Source organism: Kogia breviceps, chromosome 5 (genome assembly GCF_026419965.1).
Source record: "Kogia breviceps isolate mKogBre1 chromosome 5, mKogBre1 haplotype 1, whole genome shotgun sequence".
NCBI classification, from domain to species: domain Eukaryota; kingdom Metazoa; phylum Chordata; class Mammalia; order Artiodactyla; family Physeteridae; genus Kogia; species Kogia breviceps.
The window spans coordinates 146,497,447-146,511,606 of record NC_081314.1 but is presented as its reverse complement, the minus strand read 5'-3'; the positions used below and the strand labels follow the sequence as shown (position 1 = coordinate 146,511,606).

Genomic DNA, 14,160 nt, shown 5'->3' with positions numbered 1-14,160 from the left:
GCCGAGGGTCAGGTGACCGGAGGGAAGCTAGGAGGAGGGGCCCATTAACGAATGGGAGTGAGTGTGAATGTGCAGGTATATGTGTGCGCGCGCGCGCGTGGGTGACTGTCTAGGCGTGTGTGAGGGAGCGAGCTCCATGTGGGAACCCCAGGGGGCTGGACTCACACCCAGGGTGGAGGAGAGACGTCAAACCCTGATGGGCATCAGGGTAGATTGCATCTGCTAATAGGTCGGAGCTGACTCCTTGAGTCAGGAGGAGATGTTTACTAACACGAGAGAAGATCTTGAAGAACACATCTCTGTGGACCGCCAACACCGAAGGATCAGAAGAGCTCAGAAAGGTGAGGAGGGTCTGCCGAGGGACCCGAGGAACCAGTGGCCGGGGCTGGGAAGGGGCAGTGCTCAGCCCTAGGCAGGGGTGAAGGCCTCAAGAGAACTGGCCCGACGCGCTTATTGCACCCCTCCTCGTTGCAGCATCACCCAGCAGCTGGTTAGAGGGGGCCAGCCACGTGGTGTCCAGGTTAGCGAGCACATGGGTACCCGGTATGCCTCAGGCCCCGCCCCCTCCCTCCTCTTGCGCGACGAGTGGCCGAGGCTCCCCTTCTCGTTGCTATGACAGCCCCCGACGGCTGCCATTGGCTTCTCCCCACGCCTTCCCGCCCCAGGCCCCGCCTCCCTCCCGTCCCAAGCGGCGATTGGTGGATGCATCCCGTTGCTATGACAGCATGCGAGGGTTAACAGTGACTCCTACCCCCACCTTCCGGCTTCTACGCCCCAGTTGGGAGGGAGGCGGGCCTGGCCGCGTCTCCATGGCGACGGCGGACGCGGTGCAGGCAGCTGATACCTACCGACTAGAAAGGCTCAGGCGGCAGCCGGGATCCAGACTGGGGCGGGGTCATGTCGGACCTGGGCTCGGAAGAGTTGGAGGAGGAGGGAGAGAATGATCTTGGGGTGAGATCTCCGGGTAAGGGCGGGGGGTCCCAGGGGTGCGCGGACCCTTGGAAGCCGGTTTCGGAGAGTGGGGTGGCCTGGAGGCCAGCCACAGTCCCACTGGGAGGCCCAGCCAAGAGCAAGGACCACGCAGGCCACAGCGGGCGCTGCGTCCTGCAAGATGGCTGTGAAAGGTGAAACGTTATGACGTCCGCCTGCCGAATCCCTTCTCGCTCCCCCCCTCCACCAATTCCTCCTGACTTTAAAGGCAAAGATTTCCAAATCCAAGGCCTTGGAAGCGTCCTCCTCCCTGCTGTTACCCTCCATCGAGGCAGTTTCCTTGGATGGCTGGGTCATCCCAAGCTACCATACTCTTCTTGAATGTATTTTTGTATATTATTCTGAAACTATTTCTGTAATGGAGCCTGGCTCCTCAGGATTAAAGGAAGATGAAGGAAAGCTGCTTCCTGGCAGCCTTCAAGAAATGCTAAGGAGGTCCCAGGCTCAGCGAAGGCTTCCTGAAGTATTACTATACAGGCCTGTAATCACATGTGCTTTCTTCACTCTTGCTGGAAATGACCCGGGTCGTTGGAGATACTTCCTGGTTTAGACCGCAGAGAGGAGCTAAGGGATGCACATTCCGTGACGCGAGCTGGGCTTCACGTGGGCCTATCTGTACTGCCCGAAGCCAGAGGGTGACAATTGCCTGGCTGGCAGGTTGGGAACCTCATCCGCTGTGTGTGTGCGGGGTACAGAGTTGAAATAGTTTCAGAATTACCTGAAAAACCTAGCACCCCTGCTGAGATAGATGTGCTCGCTCAGACCTTTTTACTAGCCCTGCACACCCATCTTCCAGCTTCTGCCCGACTCGTTGCTCAAGACAAGCACCTCTGTGTACTGGAGCCACCTGGCCAGTAGGGAGCGGTGGAGGTGCCTGAGATGTACGCATCCCGGGTCAGCCAGCAGCTCGTGCTAAAAGACAGGACAAACTGCAGTGATCTACACTCCAGAACCCCCTGTGCGATGAGGCTGAGTCTGGGACATCACCCGACATCACCCATGCTTGGCAGCCGCCTCTTTCACGTCTGTGTTCGCACCCCCTTTGCTGGTTTCTCCTGGGAGCTCTTAAAAAAAAAAATCTCTCCCCAAGGTCTGCTTCTGGGGAACCCAAACGACATCACCTTCCCAGTAAGCTTTCTAGTTCGTCCCCTCAAATGGCCCTACTGATCTGTAACTTTTTAGTGCCCGTACTTTTCAGGTTCGATTCACAGTTGGGGTCATTTTCAAGCGTTCTCTTTCCTCTTCAGGCACCCCAGAGTCTCAGTATTGGGTGTATTGAGAGGTCTTTGGGGCAGGAGGAGGAGCCCTTTGTACATCTTGACTTAGACTAACCCTGAAACAAGTTTGTAAGGTTATAAAATTCTGCCTTATAATCTGAGCATGAATTTCTGAGCCAAACAGTGCTAGAAAAGCACAAGAACTGCAAAAATGTTTGTTTCTGAAGCCCTTGACTTAATGTGTCTGAGCTTGTGTGTAATGTCTATCCAGATCCAACGCCATGTCAAATCATTGCTCTATGCCCTCGCCATTTCATTGTTCATTATTTGCACTCTATGCTCACGTGTTGGGTGCTTGAGAAACGTTTATTTTATGAAGGATTGAGAAAATAGGGAAGCGACAAGCTTGTATTGTGTGTTTTATTGATTTACTTTTAAGATAGATTAATTATCGATCTTAGCTATGGGTGTTTCAACCTTAAGTCTCTTGATAAGGAGTTTAAAAATAAGGTAAACTAAACTGAGTTAGGAGACTTAAGTTGACAACTGAGCCCCGTTTATTCATCAGCCCTCCTTGCCCCTCTCCCACCATCAGAGCGTCCTTGAAGGTCAAAGCTGTCTTCAGGCTACACACACATGCCAGGGATGATTTGCATTTTAAGTTCTGTATTATTGGAGGAAGGTGGGTTTAGGACATGTTCCACCCGCAAATGCTACTTCACACGTGTTCCTATAAAGAACACAACTTGGAGCGCGTCGCATTTTCCTCAAAATGGTCAGTTTTGTTTACAGTGTAAAGGATTTTATCGTAATAACTTGGAGGGAGAGAGTCCCACCACGGACACAGGTACCCGCTGCGTGACCTTGGGTTGACGCTCCATGTCACCCAGCTCTGGTACCTACCTCACCTGTAAGACAAGGTCAAGGATAGGGAGGATGCAATGGAATACTATTTATAAAATGCCTGACACACAGTTAGTGCTTTTATTTATTTTACTCATTTAAAAAAAATTTACTTTGGCTGCGCTGGGTCTTCGTTTTGGCACGTGGGATCTTCCTGGCAGCGTGCGGGATCTTTAGCTGCAGCATGCAGGATCTAGTTCCCCAAGCAGGGTTCAGAGCCGGGTCCCCTGCTTTGGGAGCGCAGAGTCTTACCCCCTGGACCACCAGGGAGGTCCCTGGTTAGTGCTTAGTAAGCGGTAACTGTGATCGTCTTGTTTTCTTCGGTCCAGGAATACGAAGGGGAGCGGAACGGGGCCGGTGAGCGGCACGGACACGGGAAAGCGAGACTGCCCAATGGGGACACGTATGAAGGGAAATACGAATATGGTAAAAGACACGGCCAGGTCAGAATCGGTGGCTTGAGTGGGTGGCTCACCCAGTCTAATACTATGTTAGCAATTATTAAATGCAGGATTGATAGGCATTATATAATCAATGTGTTTCAGGGGACCTACAAATTTAAAAGCGGTGCGCGGTACATTGGAGAATACGCTAAAAATAAAAAACACGGTCAAGGCACTTTTATCTATCCAGACGGATCAAGATATGAAGGTAAAATATGGCCACAAAGCAGACTTCCGTGCTGCGGGGGACTTGGGGATGGAGCTTCTCTGTGGCTGCCGAGACACACGTGAAGGCTTCAAGTTCCCCAGTCGCGCGGCAAATACGAGCTATGTCCCCGTGTTCACAGGGCTTGATGCAGAAGCCAGAAAGCCTTGTAATTAGTGAAGTGATCCACGGGGGGCCATGTGACCGTCCCTGTGACCTGCACGGTGCCTCCCGGGGGCCCGTGTGCTGAGAGAGGCTGCTGGGCGAGCGCGGAGCTCGGGGGGCGGGTTGGGCCCCCAGGCCAGCGGGCGCTCAGTGGGACTCTTCTCCCTGGAGCTGTTCTTGCTCTCTTCCGTTTCTGACCAGCCCCTCTTCTGATGAACGCACTGTCGGTTTAGATGGGGGTTCGTTCCTTCACCGAAGGCTTCTGACCGGGGAGGCGTCCTGCCTCGTTACACGGGCGTTCTCGCCTCTGCCGCGGTGCGTTACGTGCCTGCGTTACGTGCCCGCGTTACGTGCCTGCCGCCCCACCCACCATCGTCACCGGCTGCGACGACAGTGTGACGTGTCACCCCAAAGACCGGTGAAGGCCGTTCCTAGCCCAGGGAGAGAGACGAGCGGGCGCGGGTTGTGGGCCTTGCAAACGGTGGGCCGAGGTTATGTCCTGGGCTGCTTTCCTGGGAAGAGGTTAGCTCGTTTTCATCAGATTTCCAGAAAGGTCTGTGAGCCCAACCCTGGCACTGGTGTGCCAGTAGGTGTGACCTGGTTCGGGGGCCCCGTCCCTCCCTGCCTCAGCCGCTTGTCCCCTGCAGCGCAAGGATCCCACGAGTGAGCACCCGTGATGTGCTCAGAACCGGGCCTGATGGGTCGTTCGCGTTCAGTAAATGTCGGCGGGCGACGACGTAGCTTGTGTGACGGCGGCGCTTCTTGGCACGGGTTCCACCCTCTGAGGGTGTGGGCTGCAGCTGCCGGGCTGGCGGCCACGTAAAACCAGAGCCCAGACGTCCCCAGGCTTCCGCTGGAATCCGACACCGGGGTGGGGCAGGGTCGCTGCTGTTCCTACGAGAGATGGACTTTCTCTCCGTGGTTTTGTTTCATAAAATCTTAGGAGCCTGGCTCCAGACGGAGGACCCCACCTGCTTTTGAAATCAACTTGACACAATCTAGCTTAGGCGTTGATTCTTTCCAGATTCTGATGAACCTATTGTCATTTTGAACATTATTTATTGTCATTTTGATTTCAGCATAGATGTTAATCTAATTTGAACAACATATATATTTATATATATTATATATGTTACGTATGATAAGATATACGCCTACGTGGAGACACATATAGGCGCGCTCAGAATAGGGGATTGAAGGAATATTTGCTGTGAAGGTAGCTAACGTATAGAACTTCTTTGGAGGCAGTTGGAAGTTGTCGTGTCTCCTTACGGTTTTGCGCCTTAATGGGTGCAGGGCGCGGTCACTTCCCCGGGGATTTCTTCTCTGAGCTTGGAGGCTAAGTACTCATTGTAGCTCCGTCAGTCAAGAGCCTTCCAGCCCAAAGCCCAGGTTAACGTGGGACTCCTTCGCCACTGCTTTGGCCGAAAGGGGCGCAGAGCGGCTCGCTGGGGCGGGATGCTCAGCGCACGTGTGCAGGTGGGGCGGCTCCAGGCGCTGGAGCAGGTACGAGCTGGGAAACAGGTTGAAATGCCGGCAGGTGGCCGAGACTAGACCGCCGAGGCTCCAGGTTGCTGCTGGATCCCTGAACGCACGTAGGGCAGCAGGAGTGTGGAGCTGGGGCCGCTGTCCGCAGGGCAGCAAACCCGGGCCTGAAGGCCTGCTGTGCCGCCGGCCGAGTGGGAAAGCTGCTGTTAGCACGTGCAGGCGACGGTGGCCCGGTACGTACAGCTGCCAGCCCGGCCCCCGGGGGCCCGGCTCAGCCTCCCTTCGCCGGCTCCCCTCTGCGTGTCCATCGGTCCGGCCGAGAGGCAGGGACGGAGGGGGTCAGAGTGGGCAGGGGCGGCGGTGAAGGGCGGAGCTGCCTCCTCCTGACCCCTGCTTTTGTGTGGCCCTTCCAGGGGAGTGGGCAGACGACCTGAGGCACGGCCACGGCGTGTACTGCTACGTCAACGGCGACAGCTACACCGGCGAGTGGTTTGCTCACCAAAGGTTCGCTTCTCTCCCTGGGCCTTCAGATGGGTTCACGTCATGAGCACAGGACGGTGACTGAGCAACAGAATCGTGGCCGGAGAGCCCACTGGCTGGCTCTGCCCCGCGGTTCACGGCTTTATGGCCGGCGTGGGAGCAAAATGTACTGCTGCACAGGTGCAGCTTCCCGGGAACCCACCCAAGGGCCCCAGGCCACGGAGGGCACAGGAGAACCTGCTGGGGCTGAGTTGCAGCTCCCGGGAGCCCTGCCTTTGCCCCGAGCCCACCAGCTGACAGGCAGGAGGCCGCGGCTGTCCAGCAGGGGTGCCTGCTCTCAGCTTGGCACGAGCAGGACGTGTGCTTCGACTGGGCCCAGATAAGCTATAGACGCCACTTGTGAGCCCGCCCCAGCCTAGGCCCCCCTTGATTTAAATGTGTGTCTCAGAAACCTGGAAGGGTTTTCACTGCAACGAAACCAAGGGCGTCGCGCCCCTCATCTTCACCAGGCACGGGCAAGGCACCTACTTCTACGCGGAGACGGGCAGCAAGTACGTGGGTGCCTGGGTGAACGGCCAGCAGAAGGGCACGGCCGAGCTCATTCACCTGAACCACAGGTACCAGGGCAAGTTCTTGAACAAAAATGTAAGTCAGCGGGCAGCGATGTTTGCCAATGAAATAAGCAACAGCCTCCTCCCCGAGCCTGTGTAACTGTGTGAGCAGAAAATAGGACAAACCCAGGCAAATCCTCCCACCCCGTCCAGATAGGGAAACAGGGCAGCCGTGCTGAGCTCCGAGCCTGACTGATACCCACAGAGGGCAGGGCGGGGGCGGGGGCAGCTCAGCCAGTTTCTCTGCGTCTCAGTAACATCCGTGCTCTCTCCCAGCAGCGGGCATCATTATAGCACCGGGGGCATCTTGACCTTGGTCTCAAAAGTAAATCGGATATGAAATACGTATCTGTCTGGAACGACTGAGCATTTCCCGCAGTTGAGCCTGTGGGTGTTTTGACTTTCTTTCCCCCGGGAGGCCCGCAGCCGGAGCCGCAGGGAGGAAGACCCACCAGGTCCTCCCTGGAGCCCCACGCCCACTCACTTGCTCCCGGTGGTGCTGGGATTGGAGGCCTTGGGTCTGAAGGTTTCCAGTGTGCAGTACCCGTGATGGGTCATTTCTGTTTGGAGGACTCTGTGGCCTTATTTGTCCTTCTTGCCTGAGCCCTGATGGGATGCAGAGAAACCCTGAAAAATTTGGAACCTACCTACCAACCTGCATTTGCCATGTAGCCTTGATCAGGGGTTGAGTAGAAACTTTCCCCGAAGAGTTTGCTGAGCAAATGAAAGGTGTTAGGAGTTTGACAGAGGAACATTTAACTGATTTAATAAAGTAGCCTCAGACCCTTAAAACTCAGTTTTCATTTCCATGTAATTCACGCCCTAATTGCAGACTCTACTCTTAGTCTTTGTAAGTGCAGGCACGTTCTCCTCAGATCTGTACGTGGAATACGTCACTCCCAGCAAAATCTCATGAGATATTTTTCGGCCCACGGAGGTGGGTGGAAGAAAGAGAATTTGATACAAGTTAATTGGGAGGAACCAATGAATGTTGCGAACCTAGACTCATCTGAGGAATAAGAGCGGAAGTGGGGCTTTGTTCTGTGAGTTAGAAAAAGACTTTAAAGTTGTGCCAGAGCGTTCCAACTGTGAAATGCCCAGACTCTGGATCCTTCCTGGCCACCTCAAGCATCGCGAAGGCACAGACTTATATACGTACAGCTTATACAGAATTACAGCATGGGGATTTTAATTACATGAATAGAAGCACACTATATCAGGACACAAAAATATACCCCAAGGAAAAGCTATCTTTTTGTGCATTCAGAAGTTTTTATGTAGGTGAGTTACTGGCATTGCGAAATCTACAGGTATTGATATTTCAAATGATGATGGATACTCTAATTGTCCTGAAAAGCTAAGCCAGTTTATACTCTGGTCAGCAGGATATGGGAGTCTCTTCATCACTTCTTCCATCAACATTGGCTACTTTTCGTCTTTAACATTTTCTTTTCAAATCTGATGGGTAAAAAATGTTATCTCATAGTTTTAATGTGCAATTCCCTGATTCCTGGTGAGGCCCAGCACCTTTACACACTTTTATTGCTGCTTTGACTTTCTTCCTTCAGACAATTACCTGTTCACATCCTTGCTGACAAGTTATGAAAACACACTATAAAGCTTCAATAATGAAAGCAGTGTGATATTAGGGTAGAGAAATATAGATCAGTGAAGCAGGTTAGAGAGTCCACAGACAGATCGAAGTATATAAAATAATTTAGCACTTGAAAGGATGTCATTTCCAGTTAAAAGGAATGGTGGGGAGAAGTCAAGAAATGGTGCTGGGACAGCTTGATGACCGTTTGGGAGAAAATATAAAACCAAAGTTTGTCCTCCAGCATGTAGATGAAGATACTTACCAGAAGAAATAACGATTTAAATGCAAACAAGAAAGTCACAGATAGAAGAAGAAGCATTTATGACCTTTGGAATGAGGAAGAGGACTTTCTATACAGAAATAGAAAGGAAAAACCAAGAGATTTCACTTGATAAAAATAATCCAATATAGATTAGAGAACACCATAAAGAAAATTTAAAAGATATCTGACAAATGGGGTTGGGGTATTTGTAACATTGAATTTGTAAAGCACTTAATCAACGTGATTTAAATTTCAAAATGTTGAAAAAAAGTTCAGCCTTACTAATAACTTAAAAGGTGTAACTTAAAATGATGAGGTCCTGTTTTTTACATATATATAAAAAATGTAAAAGTATAACAAATGTTAAGCCCAGAAAATATAAGGGTTTGCGGGCGAGAGGCTCTTAAGTGCTGTTGTGGGAAAGAAAATTGTTAGAGCCTTATTCTGGTTAATATATATACATATACATATATACATATATATATATATAAAACACATGCTTTTGTCCAGAGATTCAACTTCTGAAAATTTACCCCGACGAAAATGTCAAGGGTGGACCTAAAGATTTAACTCAGTATATGTTTACCATAGCATTTTTTGTCAAAGTATCAGCATACCAAATATCAACAATAGTAAGTGAGTAAAACAGATTATAATTCTTTGATGAAATAACATACCAGGTTGACAACTGATGTTATGGAAGAATATCTGTGATATGGGAGGTCATTCATGCCCTATTTCTAAGTAAAAATAGAATAAGAGTCAGCACGTGTAGTTACGGTCAGATTTTTATTTTTTTAAAAAAAATCTCTGTATTAGAAATAAGGTTACAGAGACTACATCAAAATATTAGTAGTTCTAACACAGTATTGTAAATCAACTATATTTAGATAAAAATTTAAAAAATATCAGTAGTACTATTTTTAGCTAGTTTGACTGTGAGGGTCAACTAAGTGAAATTTTTGTCATAAATACATTACTTTTATAAAGAGATAAAATGTAGTTAAAGTTTTTTTAAAAAAAAACAAACAAAAGGGGACCCTATACTTTGCATTCCATTAGCCATTAGCTCACAAAAGCATCTTCAATCCATACTGAATTTTCCCCAGTTCCATGATTTGGGGTAGGTTTTATGAAAGTCACATTTATAAAGCGTTTGGTACTTTCTACTGGGTGTTGACGCTCAAGAGTGAAGTATTTCTTGGTTTCTCTTTGCTCGTAGCCCGTTGGCCCTGGAAAGTACGTGTTTGATATTGGCTGTGAACAGCACGGGGAATATTGCTTAACAGACGTGGTAGGTTGCAGAGTCTATATCACTCTTACGTTCATAGGCAAATGAGCTGCTCAGTGATACTGATCCTACAGATCTGTGTCGGGACCAATTGCCCTAAGGGAGTATAGGAAAGGGGGCTGGGCAGAAGGGGAAACTGGGTTCTGACGGGACCCCATGGGAGCTCTGAAATGGGATGACCCTTCAAAGTGTCCTGAGTGGAGGCCAGGACCTTTGACCCGCATGTGGACCAGTCACTGGCTATGGGCTGCCTGTGGACAGGGACATGAAACCTGGACGATGTGGCCTCCTTTGATGGAGGGCAGTTCCTGGGAGGAACTCTGTTATGAGCAACCAGCTGCCAACACCCACAGCAGCTGGAGGAGTGAGTGCCTGATGGGTGTGGGGGGGGGCAGGAGATCATGTGATCACACAGGAGCCAATGAGAGAGCAGACACCCCTAGGGGCGGTTTTCAAAGCGCAGTCCAGAGTGCAGCTTTGGCCCTACCTGGGACTCTGTTTGAAATGCAGAGTTTTGGGCCCCACCGCATTCTTCCTGAATCAGAAACTCAGGCTGGGGTCAGTGATCTGGACTTCAACAATCCCTCCAGGGGATTCTGGTGCAGTTCAAGTTTGAGCATCACTGTCCTGGAGAAACTCAGACATTTGGACACAGAGGAGAGCAGCGTATTTCTGAGTGACTCAATGGAAGTAATAGGCAGGGGTCTGTCACTCTTTGTCACAGGTATTACCATCTTTGCGACGGTGGGGTTTTCCATATTTATAGATTGATGTTCAATCTTTGGACTTTTGTGATAGTTACAAAACTGAGAAGTAGACCAATATGCTTGGTAAGATTGACACGTGTTGGCTGTTAACCTTTGTCAGAATTATTCATTATTATAAATTATTCCACATTTGGAACTGATAAACTTTGTCTACTTTCACTGCATTTTATTTTTCTCTCCATAATCCTTGAGACTAGAGCTTCAGGGTTCATGCCCTTCCATGTCATTACGTGGATGTCTCTGGGTGTTTTTAGGCCTTTTCTAACAGTGGTGTTGATACCCAAACTTGGCCTCTGTACATCTGTGCTGAATCTAATCTCAGAGACAGAGTTTTGGGTGAAGCAGAAAAGAACAGCTTTACTGCTTTGCCGGGCAAAGGACACAGTGGGCTAATGCCCTCAAAACAGCGTGTCCCAACCTGGTGGAATTTGGTGAGGAGTTTTACAGCGATGGTTCAAGGGTGGGGTTGCTGATAAGGATCAGGGTGTGTGCAGGGCCTGCGCTCCTTTCATCTGGCCTCAGGGGGTCTCCTGATGAGCTTCTCAAGGTTATCAAACTGTGACCTTCTCTCTGGAATGAACAACGTTTCATCAAGTAGTTAACATCTCCCATTTCTTGGGGGTTTTAGTTCTGCAGAAGAGCTCAGAGACATTGTTTTGTGTATCCCTTGAGGCAGAATGAGGACCCTGCCTCAAGGCTGCACCACTGTTTCTTGCCCCCCCCCCCCCCCCCCCCCCCCCCCGCCATATCTCTGCACCCCCTCCCTTTCCTGATTAGTAACTGCTTGAACCTGCCCTTTGGAACTTAGGGAAGGTCAAGAAACGGGGGACACAGAAAGGCTTTCATGTCCAGGAGCCCCACAAGGTCTGCTCAGTTTCAATGTTTGTTTTGTTATGTTTAAAGAATCTTAGAGCTGAAATGTGGCTGAGCGGTTGCAAAGGGCACTTAGTCCTGGTCATTTCTTTTTTTTTTTTTGTGGTACGTGGGCCTCTCGCTGCTGTGGCCTCTCCCGTTGCGGAGCACAGGCTCCGGACGTTCAGGCTCAGCGGCCACGGCTCACGGGCCCAGCCGCTTCGCGGCACGTGGGATCCTCCCGGACCGGGGCACGAACCCGCGTCTCCTGCATCGGCAGGCGGACTCTCAACCACTGCGCCACCAGGGAAGCCCATGGTCATTTCTTAACTGGGAAGCATTACGCCTGAAAGCCATTTGTGCCGTCAGTGGAATGAGTACAGGACCTGCGTTGCCCTCACTTTCGTGTCTCATCCTCATTCTTTCAAGATTCATTTTCATCCCTTGGATTATACTATGGAGAGTTGGCAATTACTCTGATCACTGAATCCTGTTATACAAATGCCCAAAGGCAATTCGAAACCTGTCCCATCTCCTCTCACTTTAAATATCCCATGCATGTTGGTCAAGTTACATTTTTTAACTTAGGAAAGAGGAGAAGAGGAAGAGGAGGAGGTGGAGACACCGGTAACTGCCGTTCCAAAATGGAAAGTGACCAAAATCACAGAATTGGCCTTGTGGACCCCGACCCTCCCCCAGGAGCAGCCCGCTGTGGATGGACCAGGCCAGGGGGAGGCCCCAGGAGCTGAGGGTATGGAGGCCCTGGGGGACAGGTGGAGTAGGGCTCCCCGGGAAGCAGGCGCTGAGTCCCTCCCCTTGGTCAGCGATTGGCTGTGGGTGTGACCTGGGCAAGGCTCCGACGGCAGCTGGGGTGACTTGTCCTTCCTAAAGGCGATCTGGACAGCCTTTCTCTGCGACCCTCACAGGGGGCTTCCGGAGGAGTCCTCGGGGGCTGTGGAGTGTCGAAGGTTACACTGGGCAGGAGCCCTTCTGTTGCAAGTGATCGAAGACCAATTCCAATTGGCCTAAGTGGAAGAATACTGATACTAATTCATTGGTTCATACAGCTGGAGCGGTGGGGGTGAGAGAGCCTCAGGCGTGGCTGGATCAGGCCTCCGCGCTCGGATCTCCACTCTCCCGTGCACTGGCTCTGCTTGCCAGCACCCTGTTCCCTTTGGCGACCAAAGCTCAGTGACTTTATCAGATTGCCACCCCATCCGCTCGAGAACCCTAGGGAACGGAGAGCTCAGAGAGCTTCTTTCTCCATATGCTCATCAAAACCCTTGGGATAGATATTGCACACTGAAAATAAAAAGCCCTTGGGAATTAGCATTTCAGACCAGTGACGCCCATCCCTGAACCTGTCACTCTGACGGGGATGAGGGAGCAGATGCCCGGCCTGGGTGGAGCTGTGACTCTGAGTTGGGGGGGGGGGGTGTCCCCTGATGGAGAAGCGGGCACTGCCGTCAGCAGGGTGGGTGTGCAAGGCGCCTGCTGATCCCGTTTCCCTTCCTTCCATCTCAGGCGGGGGAGAGCCGGCGGAGGAGGTCCAGCCTCCGACCGACAACGTGTCAGAGGGGGAATTAGATTCAGTGCAGCCCGGAGAGGAGGACGGAGACGCCATCAGGGAGGACGGAGAGGAATTCCGCTACGACAGCTGAGAGCTGGGTGAGCCTGCGCTCTGGGGGCCAGGCAGGCGGGAGGGAAGGAGGCACCAGGCACACCGGGGTGGGTGCAGGGATTTCTCTGCCTTTGCCCGAGGCCGTCCTTGGGCCACGCCTGAGGGATGGGACGCCTCAGAGGACCCGCCCTGGGAATGTCGCTCCTTCTCAGGTGTCCTGGTAGGGACAGCCGCGCGATGCATGTTCTGTCTAACTGGGTCCTTGTTAATCTGCATCTCACCAATACGGCACGCCTCGGGCTGCAGGTCCCAGTTGATTGATCCCATGGCTTCATTTTACTACATGTTTGTCACCTTTAGAACGTTTTATAATAATGCGTGTATAATAATATGCAGCAAACACCTTCAAAATTGAAACCCTTTTACCATTTAATTTTTCAGCATTAATACACACAAATGCTCTTACGGGGTTGTGGGAGGAGGGTGGGCAGCGTGGAGTACGGCTGTCATAGAGATCAGAGTTTCAACAGTGTTACTTATAAATTATAATCCAGCAGTTTTATTCACTTATGAATGTGCGCAGGCAAAAGATAATGCTGGACCTTACTCTCACTTACGTGGATGTTCTTTGCCTTAGCATTTACTCTGAGTAAACCTTTTGCTTAGTTTATTACTGGTACCAAAAGAAAAACTATAAAAGTCTGTATAAGATAAAATTTAACATTCCATGATTTTGCCTGATAAATAGGAATGTTTAATATTTATAATACCTATTGCAAAAGATCTGCTAGCAAATCATGCATTTTTAAATAGAAAAAAAGGTAATACACTCACATTTCCTTTTTCTTCCCAGGAAACGTTAGTTTTGAAGAAGAGGACGTCAGACAGCCAGAACTGCTGGTTTAAGATGAAGCAAAAGCCAGAATGATAGGAGATTGAGTCTTAAAGATGCTTCTGTTACCAGGATAGTTACTACTAATCTATCACTAATCTTTCTTACTTAGTTGTTTGTTAAGATGTTTCACAACTGCAAATAAATTGCTTCATTATCCTTTGTTTATGAAATAGCCTCTGCTTCCAGTTCTTTAAAAGTTATCAGGTTGGGACTTCCCTAGTGGCACAGTGGTAAAGAATCTGCCTGCCAATGCAGGGGACACGGGTTCGAGCCCTTGTCCTGGAAGATCCCACATGGTGCGGAGCAACTAAGCCTGTGCGCCACAACTACTGAGCCCGCGTGCCACAACAATGAAGCCTGCGCGCCTAGAGCC

At 50.6% G+C, this 14,160-nt stretch overlaps 2 protein-coding genes across 8 annotated transcripts in view; one reads left to right on the top strand and one right to left on the bottom strand.

Moving 5' to 3' along the window:
• SLC37A1 (solute carrier family 37 member 1) overlaps positions 1–1,128 on the bottom strand; it is an 88,628-nt gene extending 87,500 nt beyond the window's left edge. For 2 of the 4 annotated variants that reach the window (XM_067035176.1, XM_067035171.1), the window contains exon 1: positions 849–1,125. The gene's annotated coding sequence lies outside the window, so the exon portion shown is untranslated. Of the gene's footprint in view, positions 1–848 lie in introns of all 4 variants that reach the window. The other 2 variants (XM_067035175.1, XM_067035174.1) reach the window with 2 other exon arrangements.
• RSPH1 (radial spoke head component 1) lies at positions 779–13,957 on the top strand. 4 transcript variants are annotated; one of them, XM_059064007.2, is made up of 9 exons: positions 779–951; positions 3,440–3,553; positions 3,656–3,761; positions 5,825–5,915; positions 6,401–6,536; positions 9,584–9,655; positions 11,860–12,022; positions 12,796–12,939; positions 13,746–13,957. In XM_059064007.2, the coding sequence occupies exons 1-8, from the start codon at positions 898–900 to the stop codon at positions 12,930–12,932; spliced, it is 873 nt and encodes a 290-aa protein (XP_058919990.1). In that variant the 5' UTR covers positions 779–897; the 3' UTR covers positions 12,933–12,939; positions 13,746–13,957. The 4 variants fall into 4 exon arrangements, 3 of the variants coding, with proteins under 3 accessions (XP_058919990.1, XP_066891280.1, XP_066891281.1); XR_010840874.1 differs by having other exon boundaries at positions 890–2,118; positions 6,401–6,508; XM_067035179.1 differs by having other exon boundaries at positions 890–2,118.
• The last annotated feature ends 203 nt before the right edge of the window (positions 13,958–14,160 follow it).